The sequence below is a fragment of the Ursus americanus genome, chromosome 24 (genome assembly GCF_024610735.1).
Source record: "Ursus americanus isolate L20-20 chromosome 24, mUrsAme1.1.p, whole genome shotgun sequence".
Classification (NCBI taxonomy): domain Eukaryota; kingdom Metazoa; phylum Chordata; class Mammalia; order Carnivora; family Ursidae; genus Ursus; species Ursus americanus.
In genome coordinates, this window is record NC_142150.1 from 41,298,870 (window position 1) to 41,316,436 (window position 17,567).

Consider the following 17,567-nt stretch of genomic DNA (forward strand, 5'->3'; position numbering starts at 1 on the left):
CTTGAAAGGCAGATCGTTGACTTCTTTGAGTTCTAGCACATAGAGGTGCACCTTTCTCTGTCTGGCCTTTCACTGACATACCAGAGGTGGGTTAGCTGGGGAACCCCAGCTATATGTTCCATTTGAAACTTCCTGTGGTTAAAGACTTTTACCTAGAACTGCCCTCTTGTCTCATCTCTAGATGAGGAGACAAGTAGGAAGGGAGGTACAGAGGAGTCTTCAGCCAACTCCCATGTTCCCAAGGTGTACCATGAAACTGGCTTCCAATCCACTGTACCACAGAGCTCTCTGAAATGCAGAAGTCTAGGAATTTGGTTCTTCTAACGATCGTGAAAAGAACCTTTTTTTCTTTCAACTTTTGAGATCTCTTCCCTTCTTTCCATAAGGATGAGAGCCAGGATTTCTTGATAGGGCATCACTCTTTAAAATGGACTTTGATGGGGGCACCTGGCTGGCTCAGTCTGAAGAGCATGTGACTCTTTTTTTTTTTTTTTAAGATTTTATTTATTTGTCAGAGAGAGAGTACAAGCAGGGGGAGCAGCAGGCAGAGGGAGAAACAGGCTCCCCACTGAGCAAGGAGCCCGATGCAGGGCTCAATCCCAGGACCCTGGGATCATGACCTGAGCTGAAGGCAGTTGGTTAATTGACTGAGCCACCCAGGTGTCCTGAGCACGCAACTCTTGATCTCGGGGTCATGAGTTCAAGCCCCACATTGGATGTAAAGTTTGCTTAAAAAAAAATAAATAAATAAATGTAAATAAATAAAATGACTTTGGGAATAATTCAGCTGATTCTCTCAAAAGTATTTGAGAGCTGATAACTGAACCCTAACACCTTGGGAATCCGTTCCTGGTGTATCACTTAAAAATAAGTTTACCTGCATATAACAACAACAAACCCAAAATAAGACATTTATGTAAGATAGCAGTTTATTTCTTACTTAAAAAAATTAAAAATCCAGAGATAAACAGTCCATGGCTGATACAGTAGCTTCTACCGTGTCGTCAAGGATCCTGACTTCTCTCTAATTTACATTCCTGACACATGGCTTGAATTATCAAGGTTTCCTCATGGTCCAAGTTAGTTGCAGGAGCTAAAGCCATCAGCCTGCATTGCAGACCAGAAGAAGGTAAAAGGATCTGTCAGGTGAGTGGACTACCTTTAAAAAATCTTCCTACAAGTCCACTTACACATTGGCCAGATTTTAGCCATGTGTTCTCAACTAGCTGCAAAAGAAGCTGGAAAGCATGGTCTTTTATTTTAAGAAGCAACATGCTCAGCCAAAAATTGGTGCACTGTTCTTAAGTAGGAAGGGGAAAATAGATGTTGGATAGGCAATTAGCAGACTCTAGGACACTGGGTAGAACCTTCCGTTAAAAAGAAGAAATAGTTTAGGGGCATCTGGGTGGCTCAGTTGGTTAAGTGTCTGCCTTCAGCTCAGGTCATGATCCCAAGGTCCTGGGATCGAGCCCTGTGTCAGGCTTCCTGTTCAGTGGGGAATTTACTTCTCCCTCTCCCTGTGCCCCTCTCCCCTGCCCATACTGTCTCTCGCCCATGTGTGTTCTCTCTCTTTCAAATAAATAAAATGTTTTAAAAAACAGTTTTATTGAAATATAATTGACATACAATAAACTGCACATATTTAAAGTGTACAATTTGAGAAGTTTTGACATAAATACATACTGTGAAACCATCACTACAGTTAAGATAATGAACATGTCCGGGGCGCCTGGGTGGCACAGCAGTTAAGCGTCTGCCTTCGGCTCAGGGCGTGATCCCAGCGTTATGGGATCGAGCCCCACATCAGGCTCCTCTGCTATGAGCCTGCTTCTTTCTCTCCCACTCCCCCTACTTGTGTTCCCTCTCTCGCTGGCTGTCTCTATCTCTGTCAAATAAATAAATAAAATCTTAAAAAAAAAAAAGATAATGAACATATCCATCACCCCAATAGTACCCATTTGCAGTTATCCCTTCCCACCCACTCTGTGTTGGGGTTCCACAAGACCACCACTGGGTTCAATGATTCCTAAGAGGACTCACAGGACTCAGAATACATAGTCATAGTCACAGCTATGATTTATTTCAGCAAAAGGGTACAAGAGCTAAGTCAGCGAAGAGCAAAAGGTACAAGGGCAGAACCTGGAGGAAACCAGGTGCAAGCTTTCAAGAGTCTTCTCCCAGTGGAGTCACACAATATACACTGAATTGTGACAACTAGGAAATATTGTTACCAGGGAAGCTCATTAGAGACCTAGTGCCGAGGTTTTTACTGGGGGCTGGTCAGTTTGTGTACCCTTGTCCTAGCACACAGCGAAATTACAGACTGCCAGATAGGAAAGTTACACCTGTGGCTTGCACTGTATTTTCTGTTGGGCAAGAAGTTTACTACTCAGGATATTGGTGTGGAGCTAGGACTGAAACAGATTTGTGCCTTTATATTTGCTCTCTTCAGTACGTTTCCTCCCATGTTCTCTCAAATTCATTCCAGTTAGGCCTTCATTTTCACTATTCTGTGAAACTGGTCTTGTTAAGGTACATGGGACTAAATTCAGTCATCTCTTCTCAGTCTTTGTCTTGGCCCATCAGCAGCACTTGATACAGCCAACCATTCTGTCTTGGCTTCTAGAATATCACATTTATTTGGTATTCCCCCTGCCTCGCTGGTTGATCCTTCTTGATCACCTTTGCTAGTTCATCATCTTCACCTCTCTCTGTCTTTAATGGTGAAGTACTCTTGAGCTTAACCCTGGTACTCTTCTCTTTGTGCATGTCCTCATTCTATGGATCATCTCATCCAGCCTTGTGACTAATTCCATCTGTATGCCACACTTGCATATTGATGTTTCCAGCCTGGAGACAAACTTGTGTATCTAACTCTCTACTCAGCGTGTCTACTTAGAAATCTAATAGACATCTCAAACTTAGAGTGTTCAAAGTTGAAGTCTTGCCCTTAAACTCCTCAAACCTGCTTTACCCAGTTTTCCCCATTTCAGTTAACGATAACCCTACCTTTCCGGATGTTCAGGCCAAAAACCCAGGAGTTGACCAACATCTTCAATAGTGTATCCAGAATTCAAACCATTTTTTACTACCGCCACTGCTGCCATCCTGCTACCACCCTCTAAACCACTAGTAGTCTATTGCTTGCAGTATGACAGTTGCCTTCTAACTCAACTTTTCCCTTCTCCCCTTTGCATTCCTTTATCCTAATAGAACAGCTAGAAGAATCCTATTAAAATGTAAAACATGCCTGGAGCACCTGGGTGGCTCAGTTGGTTAGGCAGCTACCTTCAGCTCAGGTCATGATCTCAGACTCATTGTCCTTGGGTTCTCTTGGGAGCGAGGCATAGGAATAGGAATGTAATTAATGTCTACTAATAAACTACCAACGGTTTTCTTGAATGATTGTACAATTTTGCACTCTTACCAACCACACGGGGGACTTCTGGTTATGCTACATCTTCACTAGCACTTGGAATTATTAGTGTTCATAATTTTGGTGTAAAGTTATTTTCTGTTGTGGAAAAACTGATTAAAACAGGAGTGTGATCAGGGAAGGACCCTTCCATTTAGGCCTTGGATTCTGTATTTTAACTGCATAAGAAGTACCCAACCAATAAAACATAGAGTAACAAGAAAACCTAAGATCAGACTCTACCTCAGCCTCTTATGCACTGCAACACCTCCAGTCAGAACATCTTGCCAGGCTCAGTCAGGCTTAGTCATCCTCGGAACTGTCTGGAACTGTTACAGTCAACTATGTGTGAGTATGGGTTTAAGGAGAAGTGTATCTCATTTCCTTGGAGTTTTTCTGTTATTTTAAAATATATGTTGAAAATATTTACTTGTAATTAAAATAATTTCTTCTAACTTTCTAATAAAGTGCCTTGTAGTAACTTAATTTGGGTTCTAGGCTAAGATAGGCCTAAATTTGCATCTTGGCTCGACCACTTTCTGTGTGATCTTGGTCAAGTCTCTTAATCCTTCTGGTATTCTCATCTGTAAAATGGGCATATTACTCACCTCTTAGAATTATTTTGAGACTTACATGAAATAATGCAATATATATCAAGCAACTGGTACATGGTAGATGCTTAATGAGTCATAGACATTTTTCTTCTACTTTGAAGAACTAGAATGCATTTAAATCCCCATATCCCTTTGAGTCATACCATTAAAAACAAACCAATAAAAAAGATCTATTGAACTGATTGCCAATAGAATGAAAATCAGTGTGGTGTGTCTAGTTTCTAAGCAAACACTGAGCATATCCAGTCTTGCTGTTACTTTGTTACCTAAGGCATTAAATCATTCTTGGGGGCGCCTGGGTGGCGCAGTCGTTAAGCGTCTGCCTTTGGCTCAGGGCGTGATCCCAGCGTTCTGGGATCGAGCCCCACATCAGGCTCCTCTGCTAGGAGCCTGCTTCTTCCTGTCCCACTCCCCCTGCTTGTGATCCCTCTCTCGCTGGCTGTCTCTCTCTGTCAAATAAATAAATAAAATCTTTAAAAAAAAAATCATTCTTGGCTCTCTTATTGACATAAGGTGGTGTGGCACAAAGGCTTATTTATTTGTTCAATAAACATTTATTGGTCTATGATGTGTTATTCCTTCCTAACAAAATTCTGCCATATTATCCTATAATTTTTACATGTTGTGTAAGAGGAAAGATGGTCCAGAGCCTTACGGGACATAAAAGAGCTGAGGACAAGGAGTTTACGTAATGTAAGTCTTTACTTTTCTTCCCCTGTGGATTGTGTCATCTTCATGAGGCTAAGGACCACATCCTCTATGATTCTCACAACTAATCCGGTGCCCAGCACACAGGAGATGCTCCCTAGATGTGTGGAATATATAAAAGAGTGAAGAAGGATCACAAACAGAGGGGAAGAAACACGTGTCCCAGATTTATTCCTGTGACTCTTTATATCTTGCAGTGAGTTTATTCAGCAACAGCAGATCAGTCTGAGGGTAGAAAATGTTTGCTTTGGAAAGAAACAAAAACCTAACCCATCAAAAGCATTCATAATTAGCAGTCTGCAATGAGGAGCAAAATGTGGCCTATCCAGTCTCTTCCATTTGTCCATCCAGTCATGTTCCCTTTCCTTTCCAGCAAGCCTTGAAAATCAGTTGAACAATGTAGTTACATTTCTTAACAGCCAACTATGTGGAATATAATAATCCCTTTGGTGTTGGCAGAACCAGAGTTCCTTTTGGGTCAACACATCTCTACTCCAAAGGGAAAAGAGAAACATATAATGCTGAGGGTAGGCATTGAGGGGGAGATTTTGCAAGAGCGAGCAGGAGCGCAGGTGATTCCAGTTTAACAAATCTGAGCATGTTTTAGGAGCACAGGTGAGGGAGTCGGTGGCTGAGGAGGCATTAAGGAATTGTAAAATTTTATTTAACAGATATTTGCTGAGTAATTGTACTGTTGTGCTCAGCCCTTTGGTAGAAGGCCCAGAGGGGTGGCACTCAAGGAACAAAAAGAAGTTCAGTATGACTGGAGTTTAGTGCATGAAGGAGTGGAGAGAGGTAAGACAGGTAGAAAGCAGGAACAAGAGAGCTACAGCACTGGAGAGAGAGGAATCATAAAGTGGAGTCTAATTCTGAGGACTTGTTATGACTCTGGTAAGCAGCATCCTTTGTGTGACTCCCCATTCACCAGAGCCTCTCCAAGGAAGGGAATGTTCTGGACTTGAACCACCCAAACCAGAAGCAGAAAGGCAGTATCCAAAGTTTCCCTCCCAACTCCTGCTAGAAGACCAGGGTAGCCCTGTCTTGGAGGGCAAGGTCAGATTACAGTTGCTGACTCCAGAGCAAGGGACAGTCCTATCTCTTTCAGGTAGGGGAACTTTCTCATTGTGGCACTGAAGATTTTCTGCATACCTGAAGCACAATTCAGCTGAAATCCAAATTGTGGCCATTTCGTCATTTTCTGCAAATGCTATCTATTTTATTTGTGTGGATTGCCTCCTGGTTGCTACAGATTTACATCTGTACATGTTTCAGGTGTGATAAGATGTAAAGTGGAAGAGGGACTGGATAAGCAAAATAAACATCTATACCTGCCCTTGGTATACGTACGCCTCTCCCCTCAGAAATTGCTCCCACGTGTTAGAAGTAGAAAAGGGTGTCAGTTTTAGCTTGAGATCGTTGGACATCCAGAGAGGTTCATGGAATGATGTACCTTTTGACAATTCTCAAGGATCAGAATTAAACAGGAGGGTGCTCTGTAACTAAAGGGGACAGAGTTTGGCATTCTGACATTCTTCCTTTAGGTAAAGCAGTGTTTCCCCAACGTCATCTGTCACTTCTCTCATAAGCTCCTTATGTTTGACTGGATTGTCTTTCTCAAAATTTTTTCTAGGCTGTTCAGCTTGACCCTGAAGAAACTCGTCATGCTAAAAGAAATGGACAAAGATCTTAACTCAGTGGTCATTGCTGTGAAGCTACAGGTGAGTTGAGCAAGATTGTTCAGGGTCCAAGGAAGCTTTTAGGACTCCAGAAATACTGATGGGGGCCTACCCCTTCCCTCCTTCCCTCCTTTCCTCATTCCCTCCTCCCCTCCTCCCCTCCATTCCTTCCTCCTCAGCCAAGCAAGAAACAGTAGTGTAAGATGACTGAGTTCATGAGAACTATGAATCCCAGTTCTCTGTCTCTTAGTTAAACCACTCAGTTTCTTTAAACCTTAGTTTCTTTGTCTGAAGATTTAAAACTTGGTCCTTCCTGCCCTGCGTATCCAACAGGATTAGTCTGAAGATCAGGTGATACAGATGCTAAAGTGTTTGATAAATGATTCAGAAATTGCTGTGACGGCCAGTGCCTGTTTCAGTCCCAGCGTTTCTGGGTCCAAACAAATGCATGGGTTGGAGAAGCACTTTGGAGGTTTTCTGTAAGGTAGAAGAAATTTTGTAGATTATTGTTTCAGACTTGGCAAGTTAAAAATGTACTGGAATATTTTTACTTCTGGGTAATCTACCCATTAAACTCCTTATATTTACTCAGTGTCTTCAAGGGACCCAAAATATTTCACAAACATTCATACTCTAAGCATTCCCGAAGTTCAGGAAAGGAGGGAGAACTGACTACAGGAAGGTTAAGGAGTTTACCTGTTGCCAGCTAATTACCAGGTGGGGCAGAAGTGGTGTTAGAAACTAAAGAGCAGGGGCGCCTGGTGGCACAGTCGTTAAGCGTCTGCCTTCGGCTCAGGGCGTGATCCCAGCATTCTGGGATCGAGCCCCACATCAGGCTCCTCCGCTAGGAGCCTGCTTCTTCCTCTCCCACTCCCCCTGCTTGTGTTCCCTCTCTCGCTGGCTGTCTCTATCTGTCAAATAAATAAATAAAATCTTAAAAAAAAAAAAAAGAAACTAAAGAGCAGGTAATTTATATATAGTCATTAAACTCCACTACTAGGCCTTCCTTAACTGTTAAGGCCTTCCTAATGATGACTCCCTAGAGCTTACTGAGATTCTGGAGTCATTAAATAATTATTGGATTCTTCAGCTTAAGAATGGTGTACTTAGTGAATTCTTACTCATTGAAGAGTAGTGAACTATATGGGTAACTCCCTACTCACCAGCATATTTTATTAGCTAGATCAGCTATGATGCAGCAGTTTATTGTTCTAATACTGGCTTCATTAAATTCCATGTCTGTAGTACTCACAGTATGTGTGCCATACACTGAGGTCCTCAGCTCTCTTTCTGAGATAAATACACTATCTTAATTTAGTCCTCAAAACTTAAAGCATTTTATTACTCCTTATGAATTCCTGCATGTCTCACTTCATAGTCTGATTCCCTGTTCATCTTTGGACATAAGTCCTCCCAGTTCTGTGAAACATTCCCAGGCACCCTGAGTCGAAAAAGCGAGTATGGGGCGATCATGTGCAAGTGGAGACTTTCACTGTCTCTGCTTCCTGTCCTGATTTTGCACCCATTTCTAGGTTATGGGCAGGGTTCCAGTTTTCAGGAATTGTTGCCTTTGCTAAAAGCTGTTGCTTTCCAATGCAAACAGTGTTGGTATGGTTTCGAAAGTTCCCCACTGCTTTTGCCATCCCCACAGTCAAATGTCTTTGCCAAAAGAAATAATTTCCTTTATTTCCTGATTAAATATTTAACATTCTATAAAATTTAAAATCATACCAAAAAACTATAAATATCCTGAAATTTTTATTGCTTTACTTCCAAGCAGCTGGAAGTAATTACAGATGCTATCATATTCATGTATCCAGTGACTTGTTTATTCATTTAATAAATTTTTATTGAGCATCTGTTATATGCAAAGCATTGCTCTAGGCACAGGGACACAGCAGTGAGGGGATGAAGCAGAAATGGGAAACATGCATAAAGCACTTTTTTTTTAAAAAAGATTTATTTATTATTTATTTATTTATTTGAGAGAGAGAGAGAATCTCAAGCAGACTCCCTGCTGAGTGTGGAGCCTGATGCAGGGCTTCATCTCATAACCCTGAGATCATGACCCAAGCTGAAATCAAGAGTTGGACACTTGGGGCGCCTGGGTAGCACAGTCGTTAAGCGTCTGCCTTCGGCTCAGGGCGTGATCCTGGCGTTCCAGGATCGAGCCCCACGTCAGGCTCCTCTGCTGGGAGCCTGCTTCTTCCTCTCCCACTCCCCTGCTGTGTTCCCTCTCTCGCTGGCTGTCTCTCTGTCACATAAATAAATAAAATCTTAAAAAAAAAAAAAAAAAAGAGTTGGACACTTAACTGACCAAGCCTTCCAGGTGCCCCAAACATACCTAAAGCCCTTCTGCTTCATAGTGAAGTATACTGTTGTCTTGAAGAAATACTTGTGCAATTCAGTTGTGAATTAAATATCTGCTTTTGGGGGCACGTGGGTGGCTCAGTCATTTAATAGTCTGACTCTTGATTTCAGCTCAGATCATGATCTTGGGTCGTGAGATGGAGCCCCGCGCCAAGGCTCTGCACTGGGCATGGAGCCTGCTTAAGATTCTTTCTCTCCCTCTCCCTCTGCCCCTCCCCCTGCTCATGTTCATGCACTCTCTTGCTCTCTCAAATAAATAAATATATAAAATAACTGCTTTTGTTACGGAACACCATTTTTATATGAAAGAAGGCCGTATAGATAAACTGGTTATTCAGACTCAGCTACTTGGAAGATATTTTCTTGAAAATGAGCAAAGTGAACCTATCACTTAAGGGAAACAACTGAGAATACTTTTGGCCAATGATAAATAAAATTTGATCTTTCAAGTGAAAATTAGAATTTTGGAAAATGTGTCGGTCACTATAAGCTTCACAGCTTCCCAATTCTTAAGGATTTTTCTGAAGAGATCAGTGGCAGTAGTAATGATAATAATTTTTTAAATTGTATAATAAAAAATATGTAACATTTGAAAGGTTTGTCTAACTCAGTGAACCAATGTTTTCCAAATGACCAATGCATGATGTTACAAAATCATGCTGGGTAAAAGATCCGTTCAAAGAACAAAATAAACCAATGGATTGGATTTTTATTTTTAACCTTTTATTTTGAAATAATTTTAAATTTGCAGAAGAGATGCAGGATAGTACATAGAGTTCCTGTATTCCCTTTGCCCAGCTTTTCCCAGTTAACATCTTTCTTAGCCATGGTACATTTATCAAAACTAAGAAATTATCATTGGTACAATACTATTAACTAAATTAAAGACTTTATTCAGATTTCCCAGTTTTTCCACTGTTGTCCTTTTTCTGTCAATTTATTGGATTTTAATATATAACAATGCTACAAAAGCCTTCTCCTTTTTTTAACTTCATTTCTTGAGTCTGAATTTTTTTCATACACTCAACCAAAACAAGATTTTGCAACAAATTGAATACAGAAGCAGGTAGGGAATCCATTTGTCTTCTATTAGCCACACATTAAAGAGATTTGCAGAAATGTAAAAGTATACCCTCTCCTTCATACTGCTGTTGAGAATGTAAAATGATGCAGCCACCGTGGAAACAGACTGGCAGTTCTTGAAAAGGTGTGACATAGAGTTACCAGACGCCGGGGATGTACTGTATGGTGACTAACATAATATAATAAAAAATCATTAAAAAAAAAAAATAGAGTTACCAGACGACCCAGCAATTCCACTCCTAGATGGTACCCAAGAAAAATGAAAACATGTCCATATAAAACCTTGCACATAAATGCTCATTGCAGCATCTTTTCATAATACCTAAAAATTGGAAACAAGTCCATTAACTGAAGAATGGATATGTAAAAAGGTGGTATAAAAAAAATAAAGTATATCCGTGCTACAACACGAACCTTGAAAACATTGTGCTAAATGAAAGGCAGGCACGAAAGACCACATACTGTATGATTCCATTTATATGAAATGTCTACAATAGGTAAATTGATAGAGTCCAAAAGTAAATTGGGGTTGCCTAGGGCTGGGGTGGAGAAGGTTAGTAGATGACAACAAGAGTATGGGGTTTCTTCTTGGGGTGATGAAAACGCTCTAGAATTGATTGTGGTAATGTTTACACAGCTCTGAATATCCTAAAAGCCATGGAATTTTACTCTTTAAATGGGTGAATTGTACAGTATTTGAATTATATCCCAATAAAATTGTTATTTAAAAAAACATGCCATCTTCTTACTACATTGTTTTTGTTTTGGAAAAGATATTTTTCATAAAAATGTTTTTATGTGAACACATGAAAGGTTTATTGTTTTTTAAGTGAATTAATCACATTTTTAAATATCTCAGTTGTAATTCCTAATATGGTAAATACTGATGGATGTACCTACATAAACAAAAGCTATTTGGGTATATAATTTTTGAGTGTAAAAAGATTCTGAGACTGAAAAGTTTTAGAACCATTGTAGTAGAAGGAAAGAGACAACAAACATAATAAATAAGAACATTATCCACAGACTGTACTTGAAATCTAATCCATTCTGGGAGGCATGTTGGATAGCAGCAGCCGATCTTCCATTATTTAAATGGGAAAAATAACAATGAATTCTCAGACATCCAAGAAACCTCCACCTATTTCCTCAGATATTACTACAACAGTCTTAAATATCTATACGACCATTCACCAATAATCTTATATTTTAAAAAGAGGCATTTAAATTACTAGGAACCTCGGGGCGCCTGGGTGGCACAGCGGTTAAGCATCTGCCTTCAGCTCAGGGTGTGATCCTGGAGTCTTGGGATCGAGCTCCACATCAGGCTCCTCCGCTAGGAGCCTGCCTCTTTCTCTCCCACTCCCCCTGCTTGTGTTCCCGCTCTCGCTGGCTGTCTGTCTCTATCTCTGTCGAATAAATAAATAAATAATCTTTTAAAAATAAATAAATAAATAAACAAACAAACAAATAAATAAATAAAATACTAGGAACTGGAGCGCCTGAGTAGTTCAGTTGGTTAGGCATCTGCCTTCAGTTCAGGTCATGATCCTGGGGTCCTGGAATCCAGCCCCACATCAGGCTTCTCACTCAGCGGGGAACCTGCTTCTCCCTCTCCCTCTGCCTACCCCTCCCCCACTCATGCTCTCTCTTGAGCACACCAGGAACCTAATTTTTACTGCATTAATACTCCTTAATGTGTATTTTATGTGCTGTAAGTAACGATATTGTATCAGATATAAATTGCTCTGCTTCTATACTGCAAATGAAGATATACTGTTACATAGCTTAAAGATGATATGTAAAGATACTAAAGATAATTTTGAAATTGGACCCAAGTTGGTGGTGCCACAGGTACCTGGAAGAAGCAAGTACTGGGACCCATGAAGAGCATATCTTTGAAGGAGGGTGGGAAAGATGAGAAGTGTAATGCACCGTGCTTTAGAAGTGCCAGTGCTCACTGTGATCCTGTGACTGCCCTGCACCCTATGTCCTGTTACCTGCCCACGCAGATTGGGTTTAACAGGTTTGCAATTCAGATAATGCAACTGGGATAGAAATTTTTACTAGTGTTTATAGCACGTATTTGGATAGCGAGAGTTCAAATAGTGAGGGCTGCTGCTATTAGAAGGAGATATGTCCTATGGGGAAATAAATAAAAGAAGATAAAGGGATGGAGTATGCCAGAGGTGAGGGAAGGTACAAATTATACGTGGTGGTCAGGGTAGGCCTCATTGAGAAGATGACATTTATGCAAAGACTTTGAAGGAGGTGAGGGAGGGAGCCATGCAATATCTGGAGAAAGAACAGTCTAGGTAGGGGGAAACGGCAAGGCAAGGCCCTAAGGCAGGCGTATGTCTGACAGAATCAATAGGAAGGAGGAGGTGGCCAGTGAGGCTGGAGAGGAATGAGAACAGTAGGAGATGAAGTTAAAGAAGTAGGGGGACAGGATGTGCATAGGTAATTGCAAGGTCTCTGGTTTTCAATCTGTGTGAATTGGAGGGTTTGAGCAAAGGACTGATGGTATCACTCTAGCTGTTGTATGGTGAAGAGACTTATAGTTGAGAAAGAGGAATCAGGAAGACCAGTTAACAAGCCATAACAGTGATTCAGGCAAGAGATGAGGGTAGCACCAGAGTTTTTTCTTTTCTTTTTAAAGCTTATTTAAGCCCTCCCTCTACACCCGACATGGGGATTGAACTCACGACCCCGAGATCAAGAGCCCCATGCTACCAACCAAGCCAGCCAGGCGCTCCACCAGTTTTTCTTGAGCAAGACTGTGGGTATAGCAGATTTGGAGGGAAATGTCCAAAAGCCAACCCTTCGTATTATGTTTGCAATGCCTATTAAACATCCAGGAGGAAATGTTGAATAGATAATTAAATATATAGGTTTAGAGGGAGGTCTGGGATAGAGATATAACCGGAAGAGTGTATTTAATTAAGACCCTAAGATTGGATGAGAGAATTAGGAGTAGGGTGAATATAGAGAACAAGTCTAAGGATTAAGGTCTCAGGCACTCCAACATTAGGAAGTCAGCAAGGAGAGGAAGGACCTGAAACAGAGACCAAGAAAGAGTAGCCAGAGGATAAGAGGAAATCCAAGAGAGTATGGGGTTCTGGAAGCCAGGTGAAGGAAGTGTTGCTGGAAATCAGGAGTGATCGGCTCTATCAAAAGCTGCAGATAGATCAAAGGAGATGAGAACAGATCATTAGATTCTTTAAAGTGAAGATTATTTGAGACCTTGTCAATAGCATTTTTGGTGGACTGGTGGAGATAGGAAGAGTGATTGGAATGCATTTAAGAGAAAATGAAAGAAGAGGACTTCAGGAGAGTAAAAACAGACAACTCTTGAGGTGTTTGCTACAAAGTGAAGACAAGATACAGGTTCGTAGCCAACAGGGCATGTGGGGATGAGAGAGTTGTTGTTGTTGTTGTTGTTGTTGTTGTTGTTGTTGTTGTTGTTTAAGATGAGAGAACAGCATGTTTGTTAGTGGAAATGATCCAGAAAAAAGAGGAAAGTTGATTATGTAGGAGAGGAAAGACTGGGTAGAAGAGCTTTTGAGCAGTGAGAAGGGATGAGCTCTGGTGCCCAAGTGGAGCGGTTGAGTTTAGATGGGAGAGGATCCTTCGTCTGTGTAACAGGAGGGACGAAGGGTACATGAGCACAGATGCACTAAGTAGGTAGGTGTGCTGGGAGTTGTGGGAGTCCTTTTCCCCTTGTTTGCATTTTGTCAGCAAAGTAGGAATCAAGGTTATCAGCTTAGAGTGAGGAGAGGTAAGGAGGTGTTAGGGGTTTGGTGGGAAAATGAGAAAGTATAAAACTGTCATCAAGTAGATTAGAAACGTGGAAAGACTTGGGACAATACAGAGTAATTGCCAGGCTGCCTTGTCAGCCCACTACTGATTTGGGGTCTTATATTAAAGACAGACCAGTTCGCCTGATTATATGATTCTCTCTGCGCATGTTCAGCTGGTGCAGTTGGATTTTTATTTTTATTTTTTTATTTTTATTTTTTATTTTTTTGGAGAGAGCAGGAGCAGAGGGAGAGGGAGAAGCAGACTCCCTGCTGAGGAGGGAGCCCAATGCGGGACTGGGATTATGACCTGAGCTGAATGCAGATGTTTGACTGACTGAGCCACCCAGGCGCCCTGCAGTCGGATTTAAACAGGGTTGTAATTTTTACCAAATGAGTATGGCAGACTAGCAGCAGAGCACAGGAGTGAAGTGTGTGTGCAAGAACATGTTTATAAAGATTGACTGTGGCATTTAAGCTGGGTAAGGAGGAAAGGGGGACAACAGGAGCCTGAGGAAAATTGAAACAATGGAAGGATCCTCGGATCGTAGGCCCTGGTGGGTCTGAAGGATTATTGTTGTTGACAAACCAGAGAGAATGAGCTGAAAAGATAGGTGGTAATCAGAGAGTGGGGAGCATGAAACTGAAATTAGGTATTGGTTGTAATTATTGGTAATGATAAGACCCGGAGGGTGATAATGTGAGTGAGTAGCCAAGACAATTGTGAGGACAAGATCATCAGGAGAGAGGGATTATGGGATTGAAGCAGCCAAGGTGTAGGAAAGAGCATGTATTGAAATCATAGAGAGTTATGGCTGGTGTAGTACTGCGGAGAAGAACAGTGAGTGAGGAGCTAAAATCAAGAAATGAGCAAGAATGACTACAGCAGGGAATAGAGGGTAATGTGAACTGAGGGCAGGATTTTTAGAGAGGTGGAGGGGAGAATGTTCTAGAGCTGGTGATGAAAACAAGGAGGACACTTTCCCCATCTCCAGTCCAGTGGTGTGTGGGTTATGGGAGAAAAACGGCCACGATTTGAGAGAGTTACCCAAGAAGCCGTGTCTTCAGTGGAGATGAGGTTTCAGCTAGAGCGGGGTTTTTTAGCAGCGGCACTAGACATATGGGGTCTGTGCATCATAGGATAGTCAGCAACAACCCTGGCCTCTACCCTCTAGAAATACTTCACACGCACACACACACACACACACACCAGTTTTAATGACCAAAAATATCTCTAAATATTGCCAAATGGCTCCTGCCTTTGGTTGGAACCACTGCTATATATAAACCACATTTTGAATTCTTTCAGCATTTCTGAGATTCATTTTACAGAGATTTTTTTAAATCAAATAAATCAATAAAGTCAGGTGAAAATTTTGTCAAGAATCTTGTTCGTAATAGTAGTTACTACAAAAAGTGTTATCTAACAGATGAGGCAGAATTTCCTTTATTATTTTTCAGTGGTATGCTATAATACTATTCTCGTTACAAAACACTGTGGTGAAATATTGTATTTAGATTTTCCTTCCTGCATTAAACAAAATTTGCATTTTGTAAAAACAAAAATTAGAAATGGATATAAAACCTAAATGTAAAAACTAAAATTATAGAATTAAAAGGAAACAGCAGACTATCTGCTCCAACACAGCAGAGTAACTTCACAATCTTAGAGTAGGCAAAGATTTCTTAGCTAGGACCCAGAATGCATTAACCACAAAAAAATAATAAAGTATACTTGATCAATATTAAATACTTCATCAAAAGACCATTAAGAAAATGAGTAGGCAAGAAAATATTTACAATACATATATCTGACAAGTGACTTGTATACATAAAAAAAAGTCTTACAACTCAAAAACAAGTTAAACAAACCTGGATGAAAATATTTGACCAGGGACCTCATACATGGCAGTTTACAAATGATCAATAAAGTAATGGAAAGGTGCTTAATAGTAGTAGTCATCAGGGAAATGCAAATTGCAACCACAGCGATACTCCACTGTATGTACCCCTTAGAATCCGTGAGTCAAAGCCTGATCACACCAAATGCCGGTGAAGATACGGAGTAACTGGCGCTCTCATACACTGCTGCTGGGGGTGGGAATGGTACCAACACTTTAGAAATTGGTCTGGCAGTTTCTCATAAAGTTAAACATACATCTACCCTAAGACGCAGCAATTTTCTTTCCTAGGTGTTTGCCCAAGAAAAAGTAACACATATGTCTACACAGACTTGTAACAAGAATGGCAGCGTTAGCCATAATAACCAAAAACTAGAAACAACCCAAATGTGAATGTTCAGCAACAGTAGAATGGACAAAATGTGCTATATTCATAGAAAGGAATTCCACTCGGCAGTAAAAAGGAATGAACTAATACATGCAACATCCTGCATGAACCTCAAAAAATGATGTTTAAAGAAGCCCAACTACAAGAGTACATACCATATGACTCCATTTATATGGAATTTTAGAATTGACAAAACTAACGTATGGTGGAAGAAATCAGAACAGTGCTTACCTCTGAAAGAGTAGTGTAGAACTGTTTGGGAAGGATCACAGAGTTTTTCTGGAGCAATGGAAATGATGTACGTCCTGAGACAGATGTGGGTGACACAGGTATATGCATTTATCAACTCATTGATCTGTGTACTGGAGATCTGGGCATTTCACCGTGTTTAAATTAAACCTCAATTTTTTTTTTGGAAAAAGTAATTTATACAAATTTACTGGTATTCCTTAGGCCCTCCTGTTGATCTCTTTTTACACTTCGGGAATAGTTTGGCCCAACTTTATTTTTAGAGCTAAAAATGCTGGGGTAGCTAGCCCGTTGTTAGTTTGGAAGGGGTAGGGCTGAAAGGAAAGTTTCCTGGGAAAAAATTAAACTGAGACCTGAAAGATGAGGGCCTTAGGTATGTGTAGAAGCATGAATGAGCATCCAAGAGGGGAAAAAAAAAAAAAGGCATGTGAAAAGAAAGGCCCAAAGACAAGACAGTGCTGGTGAAGTGTCAATTTGAGAGGAAGAAGGGAGTCAGAGGTGAGTGTGGGGAGGGTACTGCTACCCGCACGGCTCTTCTTCGGGAGTGTTAGGAGACCTCCCATGCAAGAATAAATCACTTTCATGTGAAAGTGAAAGCCTTTCATGGACGCACAACACAATACATATAAAATCATACCTATGATGTGGCTTGATTTTAATGAGTTTAACGAAAACCGATGAAATAAGAATATTTGTAGAGGGGCGCCTGGGTGGCTCAGCTGTTAAGCATCTGCCTTCAGCTCAGGGCGTGATCCTGGCGTTCCGGGATCCAGCCCCATATCAGGCTCCTCCGCTGGGACCCTGCTTCTTCCCCTCCCACTCCCCCTGCTTGTGTTCCCTCTCTCGCTGGCTGTCTATCTCTGTCGAATAAATGAATAAAATCTAAAAAAAAATCTAAAAAAAAAATATTTGTAGAGTTTAAAAGTTGTTTGCAAACTTATTATTTCTTTTGGTCTGATTTTTGATGATACACATTTGACCTATTTTTTCTTGGTTTCAGGGTTCAAAAAGGATTCTTCGCTCCAATGAGATCATCCTTCCAGCTAGTGGACTGGTGGAAACAGAACTCCAATTAACCTTCTCCCTCCAGGTGAGAATCTACTCAATCTTTGTCACTAATGTCCAGTCTAGTCCCTAAATAGTCCTTTAATCTGGAGACTGTATAATCCAAGAGCAGCCATAGCACAATGAACTCAGGTCACCCAATGAATTGAGCCTCTAGAGCTAGCCTGAAGGACCAAAGCGATCCCTTAGCTGGCCACAGTGAGGATGCTGAGACCCAAGTTCTTTTCCTTTTCCTTGGTTAAGGCTGTTAGCCTACCCACCCTTTCTCAGCCTACTCTCAGCCCCATTACCTCTCCTCGGG

The 17,567-nt window shown here is 41.0% G+C and overlaps 1 protein-coding gene across 2 annotated transcripts in view; it reads left to right on the plus strand.

Moving 5' to 3' along the window:
- Nucleotides 1-17,567, plus strand: part of PACS1 (phosphofurin acidic cluster sorting protein 1) — a 141,576-nt gene that overhangs the window by 90,379 nt on the left and 33,630 nt on the right. For both annotated transcript variants that reach the window (XM_087855045.1, XM_045775898.2), the window contains exons 2-3: nucleotides 6,368-6,455; nucleotides 17,202-17,291. In XM_087855045.1, the coding sequence (XP_087711171.1) occupies nucleotides 6,368-6,455; nucleotides 17,202-17,291 (178 nt within the window). The remainder of the gene's footprint in view (nucleotides 1-6,367; nucleotides 6,456-17,201; nucleotides 17,292-17,567) is intronic.